The sequence below is a fragment of the Corvus moneduloides genome, chromosome 2, assembly GCF_009650955.1.
Source record: "Corvus moneduloides isolate bCorMon1 chromosome 2, bCorMon1.pri, whole genome shotgun sequence".
NCBI lineage: Eukaryota > Metazoa > Chordata > Aves > Passeriformes > Corvidae > Corvus > Corvus moneduloides.
In genome coordinates, this window is record NC_045477.1 from 92,790,007 (window position 1) to 92,807,547 (window position 17,541).

The 17,541-nt window shown below is 40.9% G+C and overlaps 1 protein-coding gene across 3 annotated transcripts in view; it reads right to left on the bottom strand.

The window, feature by feature from the left end:
- Positions 1-1,045: 1,045 nt before the first annotated feature.
- LONRF2 (LON peptidase N-terminal domain and ring finger 2) overlaps positions 1,046-17,541 on the bottom strand; it is a 35,450-nt gene continuing 18,954 nt past the window's right edge. The window contains exons 3-13 of one of the 3 annotated variants that reach the window (XM_032100358.1): positions 17,144-17,266; positions 16,045-16,206; positions 15,374-15,599; positions 13,301-13,397; positions 12,824-12,938; positions 11,472-11,593; positions 10,491-10,649; positions 7,378-7,540; positions 5,266-5,415; positions 4,716-4,920; positions 1,046-4,685 (exon numbers count right to left, since the gene is read on the bottom strand). In XM_032100358.1, coding sequence (XP_031956249.1) covers positions 4,762-4,920; positions 5,266-5,415; positions 7,378-7,540; positions 10,491-10,649; positions 11,472-11,593; positions 12,824-12,938; positions 13,301-13,397; positions 15,374-15,599; positions 16,045-16,206; positions 17,144-17,266 — 1,476 coding nt within the window. In that variant the 3' untranslated portion in view covers positions 1,046-4,685; positions 4,716-4,761. Of the gene's footprint in view, positions 4,921-5,265; positions 5,416-7,377; positions 7,541-10,490; positions 10,650-11,471; positions 11,594-12,823; positions 12,939-13,300; positions 13,398-15,373; positions 15,600-16,044; positions 16,207-17,143; positions 17,267-17,541 lie in introns of all 3 variants that reach the window. The other 2 variants (XM_032100357.1, XR_004238386.1) reach the window with 2 other exon arrangements.

Genomic DNA, 17,541 nt, shown 5'->3' on the forward strand with positions numbered 1-17,541 from the left:
TCAAGCAGCATTTACAGATACTCCCCCACACACTTGCAATCTCAAAGAGCAGTCCTGCAACTGATGTTTGTGTGCTCAGGCATTCAGTGAATACAGATACAAAGGTCAGCCAATCCAACACCAAAAGGAGAAAAAAACTGCTGGTATTTACTACTTGTAAATGCCTTCACAGCAGTTTTGCTCCACAGATTAGCTGGCAGGAAGACATAACTGAGGAATGTGATATGCTCTCCACAATCTGGCTTGGTTTCACACAACTTGTGTTGCCTTCACACAACTCTATTTTAGAAGAGAATATCCTGAGTTGGAAGGAACCCACGAGGATCACCAAAGTTTTACTGCTGACCAGTGTCCCAGCCCCCATACACTCGTGCTAGCCATGTCCAGTTGCCTTGCTCTGGAACATTGCCTCCCTCACACCATCCTGAAGGTATTTTATTTGACTGGGCTTAGACAATAAAGCAATTGTTGTTCTTCACTGTAACCTTGTATTTTTCAGAGCTTAGTCTATTGGGCCAGTCAGGTCACGCTTAGGGCTACAAAATAATCCAGTAAACTAAAAAAGGAAGAGCCCACATCATCATCATACCCCGTTTTTGTCACAACCCACTCCTGAGGAAGCTAAAAGTTTATCTCCCCCATCCCACCCTGCTGAGGGCCCCTCAACTCCCCCTTATTTTGAGGCCCTCCAGCCCTCCTTCAAACCCACCCCTCACATTCACACCCAGTGCCACAATCTGCCCTGGGTGCCCAGCAAACCCCACTGTGCCACAACCTCTGCAGCCTTCTCCTTCCTCGCACCGGGGCTAAAACAATTGCCATGCAATTATGAACCCCAACATCTAACCACTGCTTCTGGGATGCCATTTGCTTCTTAAAGCCTCCTGAGGCCAATTCTCAGCCCTTGGGCTCCGGTCAGGAAAATCAGACTATCACCCCCCTTCTGACAGCAGCACATCTGTGGCTTGTTTCTGTTCAGATGTCACAGCTCTTGCTCTTAGTCCTCACAGAGTGATAAAGCTTTCCCCATGAACTCACACTCTTATAAATTCAACCTGGTTTATTCCAAATATCACATAAATTAAACACATTTCCCATGAATATTGCAAATACACATGAAATGAACACTGCAATTTTTAAAAAAAGTTTTGGCTTTTTTTATGCAACAAGAAGTGCCAAATGTGGTTAGAACATGAACTTCTCCTGTATTTACTAGATACAAAAAGGTGCAGATTAATAATTTATATTTATACATATGTACACACTCCATTTCATTTCTAGCTTTAAAACAGTAAAAAATGGTTTCAAGTTTATCTACATTAAACATACTCATTTACATCTGGTCAGAAGCCCCAGATAAGAGTTGATACAATCATTTCACAACTGCAAAATTAAGGCGCTACCAAAATACCAGTTCCACTAGTGTAAAATGTAACAGGAATAGAGTGTACAGCTTTCTATTTATCAATTTAAAAGTGGACTGGAGAACAAGGAAAAAGGAGCAGTAAGAAACATGACAAGTTCTACAGGTTAGAAGTACAAAGAGATCTCGATGACTATCAAATGAACATATTAAAATACAGTAGATAAAAGGCCTCAGTGGCAAACAATTAGTATGCTTCTGAAAGACAAAAAAGGTTAAAATATATATATCATTTTGTAGCTTGAAATTTTACAGGTGAACAACAGGTGTAGAGGTAGAGGGATTTTTTTTTCTTTTTGGCCTCTTTACGATGTATAAAGAAGGGCCACATTCACCACAGTGAAAAGACGCATCATATATCCCAGCATCCTTGCTTGGACAGCAAGCAAGAAAAGTGTAATGAGCTAGAAAGGCAACAAATCCTGTCTATCCCTTCCAGGAGCTCAGCTCCAATGCTTCCAACATGTACCTTGGCAACAAGTTACACCTAAGCGCAGACTGGCTGTAATGTGGACATTTCCTCTAGAGAGCAATGAGACAGCTTTTCCTGTGAGGTACTACTGGATGCTGCAGATATTATATGGCAGAGGTGATTTGGTAAAAATGAAAACTGGTACTTTCCCTTAGAAAGCAAGTACCACAGGGCAGTGGTGATTTTATTTATTTATTAAAGCTTTGCTATTTGATCAGCATTCAACGTTTTGGAAGAAATGTCAGCTTTGGGCTGCTAATATGATTATTTGCATCCATACACAGACAATTCCTTTGTTGTTATCATTTATCCAAAACATCAGTCACTGAAATATTCACAAACTGCTTTAAACCTTGACTAAAAAAAAATCCCTCTACAGTTCAGCTTTCTTTTCAATAACAATCACTCCATTAACTATGCGGGCCTTCATGAACACAGTAATGTCACTTCCCATGTAGAATGTCTTTACACACTACAAAATAGCAGTAAACAACCTCTCATTTCATAGGGTTTTCTGTCAGAAGTACCTCAAAAGTAGATACCTTGAAAAAATCACTTTTGCAGAGAAGAATATTAACATTAACATTTACTGAGGCAAAGCCAAGAAGACACTAACTAGCACCTTGATATTTTTTTTCTTAAATGCACTATCTGTAAAATTAAGCACATATAAGATCAGGGACCAGCAATATACAAATACCATCAGCATCCTCTTCCAGCTAAACTAGTAATACTCAAAACTAGGCCAGACACACAAACAAGCAAGATGAGTGAGTCTTGAAGAAATACACAGCATGGAAAGGAATGGGAAGAACAGGAAGCTGAACAGAAAGGATTGCAAGATCAAATACAGTCCATTTTCTGGTCTGAGAATTAGTTTGTGAAATCACCCTTCAGTAGCTCAGCTGACAGTGGGCTGAAGACCTACTGACTTTGACATTTCCTCCCCATGAATACAACAATTCCTTTATACTTCAGCAAATTTCTCTTTATCATCTTCAAATCCTGGAGGAAATGCATTCAACTTGAATTTTGAGTATTTTGGTGGTGGTAGCAGAACTTGCAGAAGGCTACTGTAGAGGTTATGACATCATTGGTTGTACATTATGCACGTCACACTTCAGAGAATATACTTACAAACTACTTAAATAGAAAAGGCGTGTTCAAGGTAGAGGCAGTTACAGTACATTCAGGGTATGTTACAGAAACCATTTGTGGTAGCCATTTGCTGAAAGGAAAAAAAACTGCATTTTTGTTTCCCAGACCACAGAGGTTATAACTACAATACCCAAAGAGAGCAGGTAATATATCCCAATCACCTCATTTTCATGCAGTCTTCTTCCAGAATTCATGTACAAAGTGGAAAAAAAAGTTTAAATACCTCTTCATTGACAAATAAGGAGAAAAGAACTAAAAAAGAAACCAGGCACTTTGACCGTTTAGGTAAGCAGCCACTTCTTACCAGACTTCTGCACATGAACAAGTCTTTACATTGGTCTTGCTATGCTTGCAGCACATGGAGATTCAAGTCAACTTTTTTTCCCTGTTGGTAGTATCAGTTCTAGTTATAGGAAACTATGCCAATTGAATTGGTAACACTGAGTTATTTCATTGGCAGTTGAGCAAATGTTGATCATTTGACTGACAAGTGATCAATTTAATAGCTATCAAAGTTAGATATTAACAAAACAATACATAAAAAAATAATCAAAGAGACAAATGAAGGTTAACACCTGACTGAAGCTTGCATTGAGACTTGCCTTTATAGGTTCGGTTTGTGACTCCTTTCACGGTGTTACTGCGGACTCATTTCCATCACCTACAGTAACTGGTACTAAACTACAATACTTTTGGGTTTGAAACATGTTCAGTAGAGACCACCCCAATGTAATGGGAGGTTGGCATGACACTGCAGGAAGGAGGGAGATGAAAACCTCCCCACCTTTCATCCTCACTGGTTCCACTCGCAGAGCAGGTGTTCAGAACAAACTGCAGCATGCTTCCCTCATACTTGGGGTGAAATCATTATTTCACAGCAGTGTTTAGCATACTTTAGGGAGCGGCTTGGTTTGAATTTAGCAGTAAGACCAGCCAGGATTACTTTGGGTTTTCTCTTCAAAGAAACCAAAGTACATCTTTCCAAACATTTTGTATATACTCATTCTGCTACAACACATAAATCACAAAGGAGGGATTACCTAAGGCTACCAAATCGTGTGCTTATTCAGTAGCTATTATTCTTTCAGATAAACATCCTCAGATGCCTTGACTACAAATGGCTTAACCTGTTTTTTCCTCAGATTGTTATTTGCTGAAGAGAAAGAGGGAGGGAGATGTGGGTGTATGACAGACTGCCTTCCAATTCACTAACAGAGAGTACTGCTGCTTATAGTCCTCGTGCATACTTCTGCTAGGCAGCGTAACTCCTCTTCTGTTCACTACCTTCAAGAAAGTCTAGGAAACACCTCTTCAATCCACTGTCCAGTTTCTTCTTCTTACTGAGTGAAAATCCAGATCACATGCAGGCCAATGGCACTACTCTAGTACTTAACTCTCTTGGCTAGAAACATCAACTCTATCAAAGTACTTTGAAGCAATTATCCACATCCAGCAGCTACATTCTAAATGTAGCACAGCTCTGTAGAGGCTCAGTTTTCACCAGGACAACAGGAGAGTTTGCAAGGTTTGGTGAATACCCAGGTAACAAACCGATGTAATAAATGGATGCAGGACGCAGTCAGAAAGGGCTGTTCCTTCTTGAAGGAATCTTTAAAAAATACAAAAAACAACCCCTCCCCCTTTGCCCTCCCCCAGAACAACCTGTCATGAGATGTTTTTTGGTGCCCACTCACAACATAAGTCCATGTTATCTGGGTCTTTTGCGAGTCACAAATATCAATACGCGTCTGATGGCGATCAGACGATCCTTCAGGGAGGTCATAGCCAATATAGCCAGCTGAGCTCTATTTTCCAGAGGCAACACTGCCAAGAGCCACCAGTACCAGGCAGGACCACTGGGGTTGCTCTGCAAAAGGATGGAAAAACACAGTTATGTATTCACCAGCACAGCCCCATGAAGAACATCACCTTCCTTCTCACCTTCTATTTGCTAAGAAAGTCACCACAAAACAAGCAACAACTGAACACTTAATTGCAGGTGTTCTCTTTTATCTGTATACACTATTAAGACTTATCTCTTCAGCTACCAAATTACACAGGTATATTGTTTACCCTGCTTCATGCTGACAGACCAAAACTGGGTAAATAAGAGTCTAGAATGTACAAAACCACAGCAAAAATCTATCAGAAAACAGTCTAGTGTTAAAATTCTGTGTAGAATAAGGCTGCATAAATAAGCAGGTTTTATTACCTGTGGCTCTGATTCTTTTCCTGGCATAGATCCAAAATGATTGAGAATTTGCACTTTCATATTGTCTTTAAGAGAAGTAAACCAGGCAACAGCTTGATCATAAACTGAATCATGAAGGCGGACAAGTTCTTCATATTCTGGTCCTTCAACCTTATTGTTAAAAGAAGGGAGATGGAACAAAACAGGTTTGATACCACGGAGTCCATATGCTTCCCCAGAAGCAAACGAAGCAAAATAATGCAGTGACTACAGCTGTTCAAATGTCCTTATCTAAACCAACTGTGCCTAAGTCTCAGATTTCAAACCTGTGATGCTGGAGTCTTTTTACCCTCGGCTAGGTGTTCTGAAGTGACATTTCTTGGAGCAGTAACTGCCTCACTAGTACCCATTCCTAAATGCTGGCATAACAGAAGAATATGCTCTCTAATCCTGGGACATATTTATCATCTCAAACCCACAACCTCAGGTCCCTGTCACAGAATGACCTCTGGACAGTGGTACATCATCTGGCAAAACAAAACAAACACTACTGCCACCGAGCACAGAGATGGGGGGGCTACAGCACTTAAGAGACCAGCACTGTTTTACAGAAGTGTTAAGGCCATGGTAGGACAGCCAAGGAGAAGGAGGAGGGTAGACACCCAAGCAGGCAGGAAGCAGGGAAAGTGATGCTTTCCCAATACCAGAAACAGCCTCAGAAGAAACACCCTCATTGAAGCAGAGTGTTTTAGTTGCACAGGCCTACTATTAGCTATTAGGGGGGAAAAAAGCATAAGCAAAAACCACTACAAACTGGTGATTTGTGGGGGTTTTTGGGGGGTTTTGATTCTGGATTTTGTTTGGGGATGTTTGTTTTTTTTCCCCTTTAACATGTGCACATTACATAGGTGATTTCACCTATGCTACTCACTCATATACACATCTGATCTAGCTGCTCTGGATGCCCTTCACAATCGAGGAGAAGCAGTTCTAGAGAACAGTTAATCTCATCTTAAATTAAGCATCTAAGAGCATATAAAACAGGTATCTTTGGACTGAGATTTTTCACCATCAGACAGATCATGAATGTAGGGCACTGAACAGACACCAGCCTCCAATGTGAGACAAGGTAAATCTCACTCTAATTATGAAGAGGTGGGTCTCTAGCACAATCTATAAACAATGCCTGTATACCTGAGTTGCACCACTCTTCACTGGAGAATTAGAGCAGAGCCCTCACTCTGAGCAGACTGCCTATTCCAGCCTTTCACAGGCAGAGACACCCCCACAAGCTCAACCTTTCGTGCCCTGGGAAACAACTGCATCATCCTGCACAGGTTAGCAAAGCACTGCCAAGGCTTCACAGACTTTCACTTCAACTGCGAGAATGTGCTAGAGCTGCATGACCAAACTGACTTCATCACCTGGCAGGAGATTACTGCTAAGCTCAATGTTAATAGCTACCAATAGCTACCAAGACACGGTCTGAAGATGATCCAGAGAGCATGGCCAAAAATTCAGCCTTCAGCCAACATCCATCACAAACACCTCACTTGATGCAGGTTTGCTAAGAGGACTTGTTTTTAAAAGCTACTCCCCTCTCTGCATTTCTCTGCTCTCAGCCAGCTCTAATGGATCCTTGTACAGGGCATAGTTAACTACATGTCAGTAAGAACTCATTTTAAGAGCAGACTCCCACATTTATTTGAGGACCTGTTCTGTAAATGAGAGCTTGGAGGACATATGAAGTGTGCCAACTGTCCGTTCAGTGCAAGAGAACAGTCAGTTCTCTACCAATAGGAGCATGTGCTTTTAGAAGGCTTTAAATTCTGTACCAGTTTTAAAATGTTACTCTGACCTCACCTATACACCATGACCTCAGCATCCTGAAAGCTACTTTGAGATCCATGAAAGGAGGGTAACACTTTAAGCAGAGATAATTATAAGGGAAGAAAGGAAGAAAGGGAAAGAAGATACAAAGTTTGTTCCATGGTTTTTAAAACAGAGCTTTAGTGTATTTGTAATGATATTGGCTTAAAAATAATGCACAGCTAGCTTGAAATGCAACAAGGAAAGGCTATTTAAGTGAATCCAGCAATACATGGGTATGAATAACTTTGCACCATAGATCACCTTTTTATCTTCAAGATACTCGATGTTTGCTGTGTTATATCCATCTCGCTGGCCATGGCTTAAGACCCTAAAACGACGGACACCAACTGTATCAACAACTGAGCGTCCATCAGGAAAAAACTTTACGTCCCTGATCTCTAATATACAGCCATGATCTGCAAATCTGAAATGACAGAAGGGCATAAAAGCGGAAGTCATCAACAAGCGTTTATAGACATCAGGACAAATACTGGGCCTAATTCACCATTTCTTACTTGAAAGAGGATTCTGCTTTGGTGACAATACATTTCTGCTTATTCACATAAGCCACACAACCCCCACCCTTTCTGCCTTCCCTCAGAGGACCTGGGCAGCAGCATTTTCAGGGCAGGTTTGTGGAGTGGGAGGGTTGGAAAGGGACAGGAAACTAAATGAAACATGTTTCATGCTGAGAGTTGCCAGCTGCTGGTGGCGAATTCATCTGGTTTGCAAAGAAAACTAGATGGGTAAAGATACTGTAAGGAAGTACAGAAACTGAGGAACAAATGCATGGCTGTGAGGGCTATCCCCCTACTCCAAGGTGTAAGCAGAAGACTGCAGGCTTTAGAAGAAAAAGGCTTTCTATATAGCAAGTCATTTCTTGCATTTGTTTCCTTTAAAAAAAAAAAGTCAAACCAAACCCAAAATACCCTCTTCACAAAAGCACGTTTGTATCCATTGTATTTAAAGTAGGCACAGGTTTTAATCACACCCTGGAAACAGGCATGAAATAAACTTTTACTTTATCAAGCTTCCTTAACTCTACCTTTGTGATGCAGTGATTTCACTAGAGAGGCTGATTGCACAATGACTCGTCACCACAATACATTTGCAGGTCTACACCTCAGCCTACTGCTAAGCAGGAGAAAGCACTGTATCTAGTCTCATCTCAAGATACCAAAACCCTGCAGGGTTTGATAAATTCTTTATCAGGGAAATGCTTGTCTTACTAGGGCTTGGCCATTTCTCACAATGGAGTGATGAAGAAATGACTCCTGTCTCTGCTCTTACCATGGGTTTGGGAGGGGCGGGGGGAAGCTCACCACTGTGAACAACTGTTCTCTCCCAGCCAGTGCACAGGAAAAAAATCAGGCAGAGCAGGAGGAGCAGAGCTGCACACAGGTAAGCCCTGGTGCTCTACCAATAGGACTGACTCAAAAAAGCAAGTTTGTTAGTTTATTATAGCAATATTACACTACACACTATTTAAACAGCTACATAACAATTGTTTTTAATTAATGATTTTAGTGACATTCATACTGAACTTAGAAATTAATATAGAAGTGATGATTTTTTCTTTTTTGTTGTTCTTAGAGGAGTTTTTTTGGGTAGACAGTGACCTCAATCAGAGACAAGAAAGCACCTGGAGACAGGCATAAAATGTGCTGACAACATTAAGAGCATATATTCTTTTACCAATTATAAGTTAAAATGGAGAAATAAAACAGAGGAAGGTAATGAACTAAACATGCTTTGTCACTGTGTTTTTCAAGGGAGGTATGTATTAATGTCTCGGTAGATGAGGCAAAACAAGTTTCCCCACTTCTTGTATTCCCAAGTTGATTTTGCAATTTTGAATAAACAGAAGAACTTCTCTACTTGTGTAAGAAGCTGGACCAGCCTGCCAGGTTTCTGCAGATGAAGGCTTCCTGTGTTTAAGTTATCATGCTCATAAAGTTGAATTATTTTAGTAACTCAAAACACACAGGACATAGAAATCTAACCATACTGTTGCATTTTTAAATACCCTTCATGATGTTATCTAACAAACCAATTACTGTGTTTTGGGGATTGTAACACCTTGGCCCTCTGTATTACTATACCTGACTCCAAGTAAGTTTGGCTGTTCCACAAGCCTGCAGGGATATAAGGAGAGTTATCACTGAAGTAAGTCCTAGGGTAATTCTGTCCTCACTCTCACAAGTATTCACTTCCAGAAAAATGATGATAGGCCTGAAAGGGACTGTGGAGCATCAGCTACTGCTGGAGTCTGAACTCCACTGAGTGCAGTACTGACAGCGTGCCAAATAGCATTGCTGCACAGCCACAGCTGACAGGAAGCTGCAGCATCTCCTGTATTCTTACTGCTACCTTACTGTCCAGTCTGGGAGAAAAATAAAATATCCCCCCCCCAAAAAAACATGAAGTGGACAAGGAAAGGCTGCCAAGCCTCAGTAATGACTTCCCCCCTCTCAGCTCCAGTGATGATCACATACAAAAGTGCTGCTCCTGAGGATGCCTGTCTAATGTGTTCTTAAAAATTCCCATGTTCGTCACCCATTCTACAGCCTGCATCAGGCCCATCTAACTTCTGAAGTCAGCAACTATTGCATCTCATAAGGCAGACCTCTCAAGACCACCTCATGTTTCTCCCATGAGCATGGTGTCAAAACCCCATTATCTGTGAAATACTTAAACTTGAAGGCTTTCATAGAATCACAGAGTAGCTTTGTGTTGTAAGGGGCCTTTAATCTAGTCAGTCTCTGCATAGGGAGCTGGAAACACATCAGTGTCAGAATTCACAAAAATGAATGAAAGGTATGATGATATAGGAAGACAATGTAAACCCACTCACTGCAGATAGTTTAGACATTGCAACACAGCAGTAAAGACAAACATTCAAATTCAACATTCAGCAGCAAAACAGACTTCTCAGCCAAGGGTATACTTTGTCTCATTAAAATGATACCACTCTTTCAGAAAAGCTATGGGAGGTCTGGATGTTTTGCCTTGGTTTTGTTTTCTTAAACTGAGTAGACAGAGGAGGAACCTCACCCAGACAGTCAGCTTTCACTGGAACAAACAGGCCAGCAAGCTTTCCAAACACGCAGCCAATTAAATGCTATTTTTGGAGCCTGTAGTAGCAGGATGAGTTGCATTCTTGCTATCATCCATCAGGGAGTAATAAAATTACATCTTTGTGTAAAAAGGAATGTTTAAACTTCAAAACTAAGAAGTAAGCAACTTTGGTATTGGTTCACACAGGACTGGAAGGAACCACAGTGGTTTGGGGAGACAAGTACACTGTGCTGCAGTATTCCATTAGCTCATAGCAGCTTCTGCAACAACAGGACATTCTCAGCTCATCTCCTTACCCTTTTAATTCATCAGCTAAGCACATGCCAAACTGCTTGGTACCAGTTTCCATGCATCTTCTTATCATTAGGCGATAACGAGGTTCAAAGACATGGAGTGGACAAGGGATGGTAGGAAAGGCCATGGTACATACGAAGATGGGAACATCTTTATTCAAACTGTAAGAAAATCGTTAAAAAAAAAAATCACTTTTTTTTTCTGAGTGCTGCTATAGTCAGCATATATCCTTAATACAAGGCAAATGGTTTCCTTAGACTCAATCTTTGTAAATGCATATCTCTTCAATGTTTGCCATTTTCACAAGACAATGTTTCAGAACTCTTTTCATTTAATACATTAAGTAAACAATCCCTCTAACCTATTTCCACAGAGGAAAACTGTCAAGAAACAGCCAGTTTCCCAAAGACATGCATACTGATACATCTTGGATACACATGGCAAGATATTGGTGACAGCTTTTCACAGTAACAAAGTACTTAAGGACCAGCCATGTTCAAAGCAAGATGGCAGAGAATCCCAAAACTCACCCATTGATTTTGAAGTAGCCCACTAATCCACTTAATTTTTTTCAGGATTAACTGCATGTTTTGTTTTACTTTTTAGGTTACAGTTATAGCACAACATTCACAAGTCACTGACAAAACTGGATCCTTGAACTTCTCCTGACCTGAAGTATAACTCATTTGTAATTTGAATTCTACTCCCAGAAAAGCCCCACTGTAACTCCTAAAGCTATTATGTTGTTTCAGAGGAAAAAGCAATTATCTTTATTTTAATAATATTGTTGTGCCTCTCCACCATCCAAGCACATTGTTACTTGTTTATCTGCAACATACACGTCAAAAATACAAACCATCTGGCAGGTTCATTTACAAGTTCATTCCTTTGGTGCATTTCCATTAGGAAATGACTCTTCTTCAGTAATTTAGATTGAAAAATACATTTTTGTAACAGCTGTCAGTAGTATAAAGAGAGCCTACTTTGACAATTCCTTCATTTCTTCCTCATAAACTTTCTTCCTTTCAGATAATTCCTCTGGCAAGTAACGGACTATCAGCTCTTCTGTAAGGACGGTCTTCTTGTAAGTTCTGCTTGCCAGAAACTACAAGGAAGAGTCAACTCTTAAGTCTGATAACAAGAAGACAGGTAACATCTCTTCCTCCCAACCCGTTCTTCCCTGAGGCCAAAGTGCTCCTTAGTTAGGACTGTACCAATACCTCACCCTTTTCAGCCTCCAGGCACCAAAACTTCCACTTCAGCATATGTGGTTCACCCCACTGTCTTTTAACTCTAACCCCATACCCTTTCTGGGCAGAAGTTGTACTACCAGGAAGAAAAGGCAGTCCATCCCCACTTTTGAAAAGATATATTTATCTTTTTCATCTACAGCTGTCAGCTTACTGGCAAGAAGCACGAGTATGGGATACCTTATGTCTGCTGTTGACAAGTGTTGACCAAAGAGCAACCATTCCTCATTCACCAGAGTTTCCACATAAACTGGAAATATGGTATGAACACACCTATGGCTGGGGGTCACTAGGCATGAGCCTGATGGCATACTGGAAGCCTCCATTTCTTCAAGAACCAGCAAACCACTTGTCTACCACTGAATGCCAAATATATCCTTGAGTAAATGAGGTCTGCGCACAGCTTGATGCTGTTGGTACTGTCTTGTTCTGGTTTCACAGAATCATAGAATGGTTTTGGTTAGAAGGCACCTTTTAATGTCATCTTGTCCAACCCCTTCAGTGAGCAGGGACATCTTCAAATGGATCAGGTCGCTCAGAGCCCCCCATCCAACCTGACCTTTAACGTTTCCAGGGATGGAGCATCTACCAGCTCCCTGTGCAACCTCTTCCAGTGTTTCATCACCATTATGGTAAAAAAACTCTTACTTACATCTAATCTCTTCTGATTAAATCAACTCTTTCACTTTAAAAGCATTACCCCTCTACTAAAATGTCTGTCCCTATCTTTTTTATAAAACCCCTTGAAGAACTGTAAGGCTGAGATCAGGTCTCCCCAGAGCATTCTCCTCACCAGGCTGAACAACACAACTCTCTCAGCCTTTCTTCATAGGAGAGGTGTTTCAGCCCCAAACCATCTTCATAGCCCTTCTCTGGACTTGCTCCCCTTTCCCGAGGGCCCTGTAGCTGGATGCAGGACTCCAGGTGGCATCTCACCAGAGAGGGGCAGAATCACCTCCCTCACCCTGCTGGCCTCACTGCTTTGGATGCAGCTCACAAGTAGAGCGCAGAAAGTCGCCACATAGATGCTTTCAGAAGAACACAATTTTGTGCAGTTTTCTTCACTGGGGCAAGGACATACTTACTTCTGACAGCTTTTCCTTGCAGAGCGGGCAAAGTGGATTATGGTCAAGGCAACGCTCAAGGCATTTGAGGCAAAAGGTGTGTCCACAGGGTGTGGTAACAGGTTCGTAGAACAACCTTAACATGAAAACATGGAACAGAAAAGCTAAGCTGCCAACAAAAACAATTCCCAATGTGTGGAGAGGAGTGACTAGTCCTAGCTGTTTCTTTCTTTCCTGCTTTTGTATAAAGCACAGGTGACAGTGTTATCTAAGGATACAAAAAAGGTTTTCATTTTTAGAAGTGGTAAACAATGGAGAACAGCATACATAATGGAGAAAACCACATCTGTAAGGATTCACCAGATGTAAGGTTCAGCAAAAAGGAACAGAGTAATGATTTAGACATTCTCTGGCAGGCTTCTCTTCTTACACCATGAAAACTTTTTTCAGAAGCTAGAGAGGCTTTGTTATGTTAATGCCAGGTCAACACAGTCATACCTCATGCAGAGGGAACACTCAAAGTCTGACGCATCCACCAGAGTTGTTGGTATTTCACTTGAAGTGTCAGTGGTGTTTTCAGGTAAAACATCTCCATCTAAGTAGTCAAGAAGATTATTACAGTAAATATGTAAGCATTACTGCACTTTCCGATGTTCTTTACACTGCTGATTTTTTCACAAAAAACCTGATTTATGTATTTTCTTTTCTGAAGTTTTGTTTCAAACAAACATATTTCCCATCTAAGTTTTAGATTTTTTGGCAGGAGATCTTTTGGAGAGCAGAGGATGATGTCTGTGGCCAGAGAATACACTTTAGAGCCGAATACCCATTATTTGCTTCTCCAAAAATGATTGTGTTGTGGGTTTTTCTAGACTAGTTTTTAAAAGATTCTGCTATTGCTTTCCCACCACCACCCCCACATCAGCCAGACCAGATGTTTTCAAGTACATTAAGTCCAGAATTTAATTTGTTTACACACAGTCAAAATATTTCATCACTGTTTATTATAGATTTCTCAGCAGGGGTAATTTTTCTTACAAATATAAAAAAGCCTACATTTTTCTAGACTAGGCTGTTGTAGAAATCCCAAATTTCAGACAGCTTAAAGTTAAAGGACTACTGGAGTTGCATTAGCTAACACTGCTTTTACTAGCTCAGCAATCTGCAAACAGAGGCTAAACACTTCACTTAAAATTCTGCCCAGATTGATTTTTGGGAGTGGTTTTTATCTCTGGATTAAACTCAGTTTAAGGGTATGCACTTCAAAATTCACAGCAGCATTATTTAGGCTCAAAAGCTATCAGCTCCAGCTTCTGTTGACATTTACACAAGCAAATTCTGCAATTTCTTTTACAATTTGCATCTTTGTGATGAGTTGCAACAGAGTCATGACTGCTGCCTCCACATGTTTTTTATTAACCAAATTCTTGACCATTAAAAAGCTCAGCTTTTTATGTTAAGTTAAAACACTAGGATGCTTTGTTAAAGAGTAATTTATGCTCAGCATCTGGCTTCTCTGAAGCACAGACAGGATAGGTGGTGTGTGGCCTACAAAGAAAAACAATGCTATCTTTAACCTACATCTCACATGTTGGCATTTAGTAATTGCAAGAACCTGGCTGTGTTAATTCCGCAAATAGTAACATGGCACTGGGACCTAGCACAGACCAGAAATTAGTGCTTATGGGTAAAACACGATCTCTGGCCTTCCCTGTGAAGATACAGGTGGGTCAGATTTCACAATCTATTTACTGAGTCTGCAGTTCACAGGCAAGTACAGGGTTTTTTCCTCCACAGCAACGTGATCAGAAAATGGCCATCTATTGATCTTTTGCAGAGCAGACAGTTGTACTTGCAGACCTGTAACATTTTGAGGCAGAAGTCAAACTCGTCAAGATGTGGGGTTTTTTTTTAATTTAAGGGGAAAAATTCACACCAGTACAGCAGCATTTTCAAAGTCTATGTTAACCAATAATTACACGACTCAGTGAAGTATTGCCTTCAGCATTTTTAGCCCTGAGTAGTAAAGCCACTCTGGAGGTCTTTGTTAGAAGCTTGAGAAGCATACAAATTGTAAGCACAGCTATCAAGTAACAGAAAACTTGGGGACAGGGGCTTGTTACCCTTTAAAAGGCTTCTTTGTTTGCTTGGAAAATTTCATGTTAAGTTGCATGTGACCGTTTCTAATGCCAGTTAAAGATTAGTTTCCAGGCTTACTTCATCTTTCAATCATATAGAAAGACAATGAAGTTCAACTATAGCTGAGATCCAGAAAATGGAAACTGTGGCACTAGCAACTCGAAGACTAAACTGTGAGTGGATTACACACACGTTACAGTGGAAATGGCCCGTCTGAGAAAGAAAAACACAGTTTTCATTCAATGAACTTAAACTGCTCTGGAATAAGGTAAATAGGTTGTTAGAGCAGAAACAGACACACCAGAGTACAAAATATTATGCCAATTCCTGTAGGGAATGTTTTATTGACACCTATGAAAAGGGAGGAGTAAAAAAGTTTACAGTTTTTCAGTATGTGAAAGAGAAATCACTTTTCTAAGCCACAACACAAACCTTTTTTAAGAATCTTATTGGGGACATCCAAGCTCTGCAAATCCCTCATGTCACTGGACAGCTTTCTTTTTAAGCCAACCCCAGGTAAACTGGAGAGAATAGCTCCCAAAGACTTCATGTTGTCTTCAAAGTAGAGATCCAGAACATGATGCGTAACAGAAGAATCAGTGCTTCTGAATACATCGGATTCTTGGGACGGGGTTTTTGTTAACCTGAACATAGTATCCTAAAAAAATAAGAACAGTTACATACAGCATGAGACAATTTTGTTCTGCTTTTACCTATTAGTTTTATCAGCAATAGATCAATGTTCCCACAATGAGCCTAGCAATGAAGAAAGGTCTGTATCAAAGGTCACTTCCCAGTTGCATGAAGCTCTCCCTACAGCGCCTGTCTCTAGAAATTATGTTCCTGTCATACCAGATCTTCAGTGGAAAAAACCCACAACTACAACTGACCCCCACATGAAGGCATCACATTGTTTTCTGAACAAAAAGGTTCGCTCTCTTATTCTTCTGAGGAAGTACATCCCAATAAGAGATCCAACAGCAATGGAAAGAACAGGCTTACCATGAAAGTAAGTGCCTACATGGGTGCAGACAATGTCACACAGATCAGAAAGATCCATGTGCTACTTTTGGTATTTTTATGTTGAACACTTTTTGCTTTACCTTTGAGGACCCAGCAACAGAGTTATCTTCCACAGCTGACTGTGTGTTTATGCTACTCAGAAACGCAGGTTTCAATCTTGTATGGGATGTTCGACTAGAGAAAGGTGCTGTTAGACTATCATGCACATTTTCAAAGGCTGGGAAAAACATCTCACACATTATCTAGTCAATTAGGAGAGAAAAAAAAAAAGAAAAAGTAATAATTTCAACATAGATATTTATGTTCGTGTGACCACAGATACACAAACTTCACAGTTTCTAGATGCAAAGAAGCTTGCAACATCCAGGACATCCTGCATTCCCCAGTGCCCATGGGAAACCTGAATGGCAGTCCCCACCACAGTCACATTCCAAGGTGCTCTTCTGGTGCCCTCCTCCCTTACCAAAGGCTTCTGCTCCCCAAGAGCATCCAGGGCAGCAGTCTGTTGCATCGTTCTCCTGACCTACCCATCTCCATTTTGACACTCAGACCCTGCCTCCAGAAGTCTTTAGACCATGGTCTTCCATCAAAACCAGTTAACAGAGATGTGTTTAAACACTCCTTGTGCTCTTCACCCATCTCCTCCATCCTCAAGCAGATTTAACCCCTAGCTTAAAGCTGTGTAGAGTCTGTTGCCCCTCTCACCAGTCCCCACCAAGCATCTTGCCAAATCCTCGTTTCATTTTTATAAAAAGCTGCCCGTATGGACGGTCACAGAGAACCTGATGACGGGCTGTTAGCACTTAATGTGTCTAACTTCCCATAAGGGACAAAATGCTACGAAGACTGCAGGATTTTTCCAGGACAGGGCAGCACACAGTCTCCTCTTCTCAGTCCTCTGCCACTTCCCACATGAAAGTAACTTTCTGATGGGTACTAAAATTAGCAACCTCAAGCCTACACAGTGGAATTCACAAATATATAATCCCTCTGGTTGAGGCATCAACTAAACCCAAGAGGTGCCTCACATAGCATAATGCTAAAAAGGGTTATTGGAGCATCTACTGAATCAAAACTATCCTTTGGGTGTTTACTATCACCTGAAATACCATTAATTTTACTTGGCTGTGGGATTAAAAGCAGCACAATGGCCAAGTAGCCAGTAAATACATTTTATACCTTTTGGGCTTCTTTCTTCATTGAGCTCCATTCAGGATTTAAGGCAACACAATAAAGAAACTCCTTCAATGCTTCCTCAGTCCTTTCCAATCCAGAAAGAGCTTTTGCTTTCACATAATGGCCCTGTTCACACAAAGGAAATGTACAAATCTAGAGATCATTTCTGAAGTGGCAGCAAGACACCAGAAAACAAACCTGGAAGTTCACAGCATTCTGCAGGTGAAGAACAAGATGCTTTTTGGGTAACAACCTCTTTGATACATGTGACTGAAAGAAATTCAGTCCCTTCTGGTGTAAAAAGATTACCCAGGAGCCCTCTGCTGCATTATCCCTTGCCAAAGGCATTGCTCATTTCCTGAGAGAAGAGCTGGGAATGAAGAGGGGTATTTGTCTCCCCA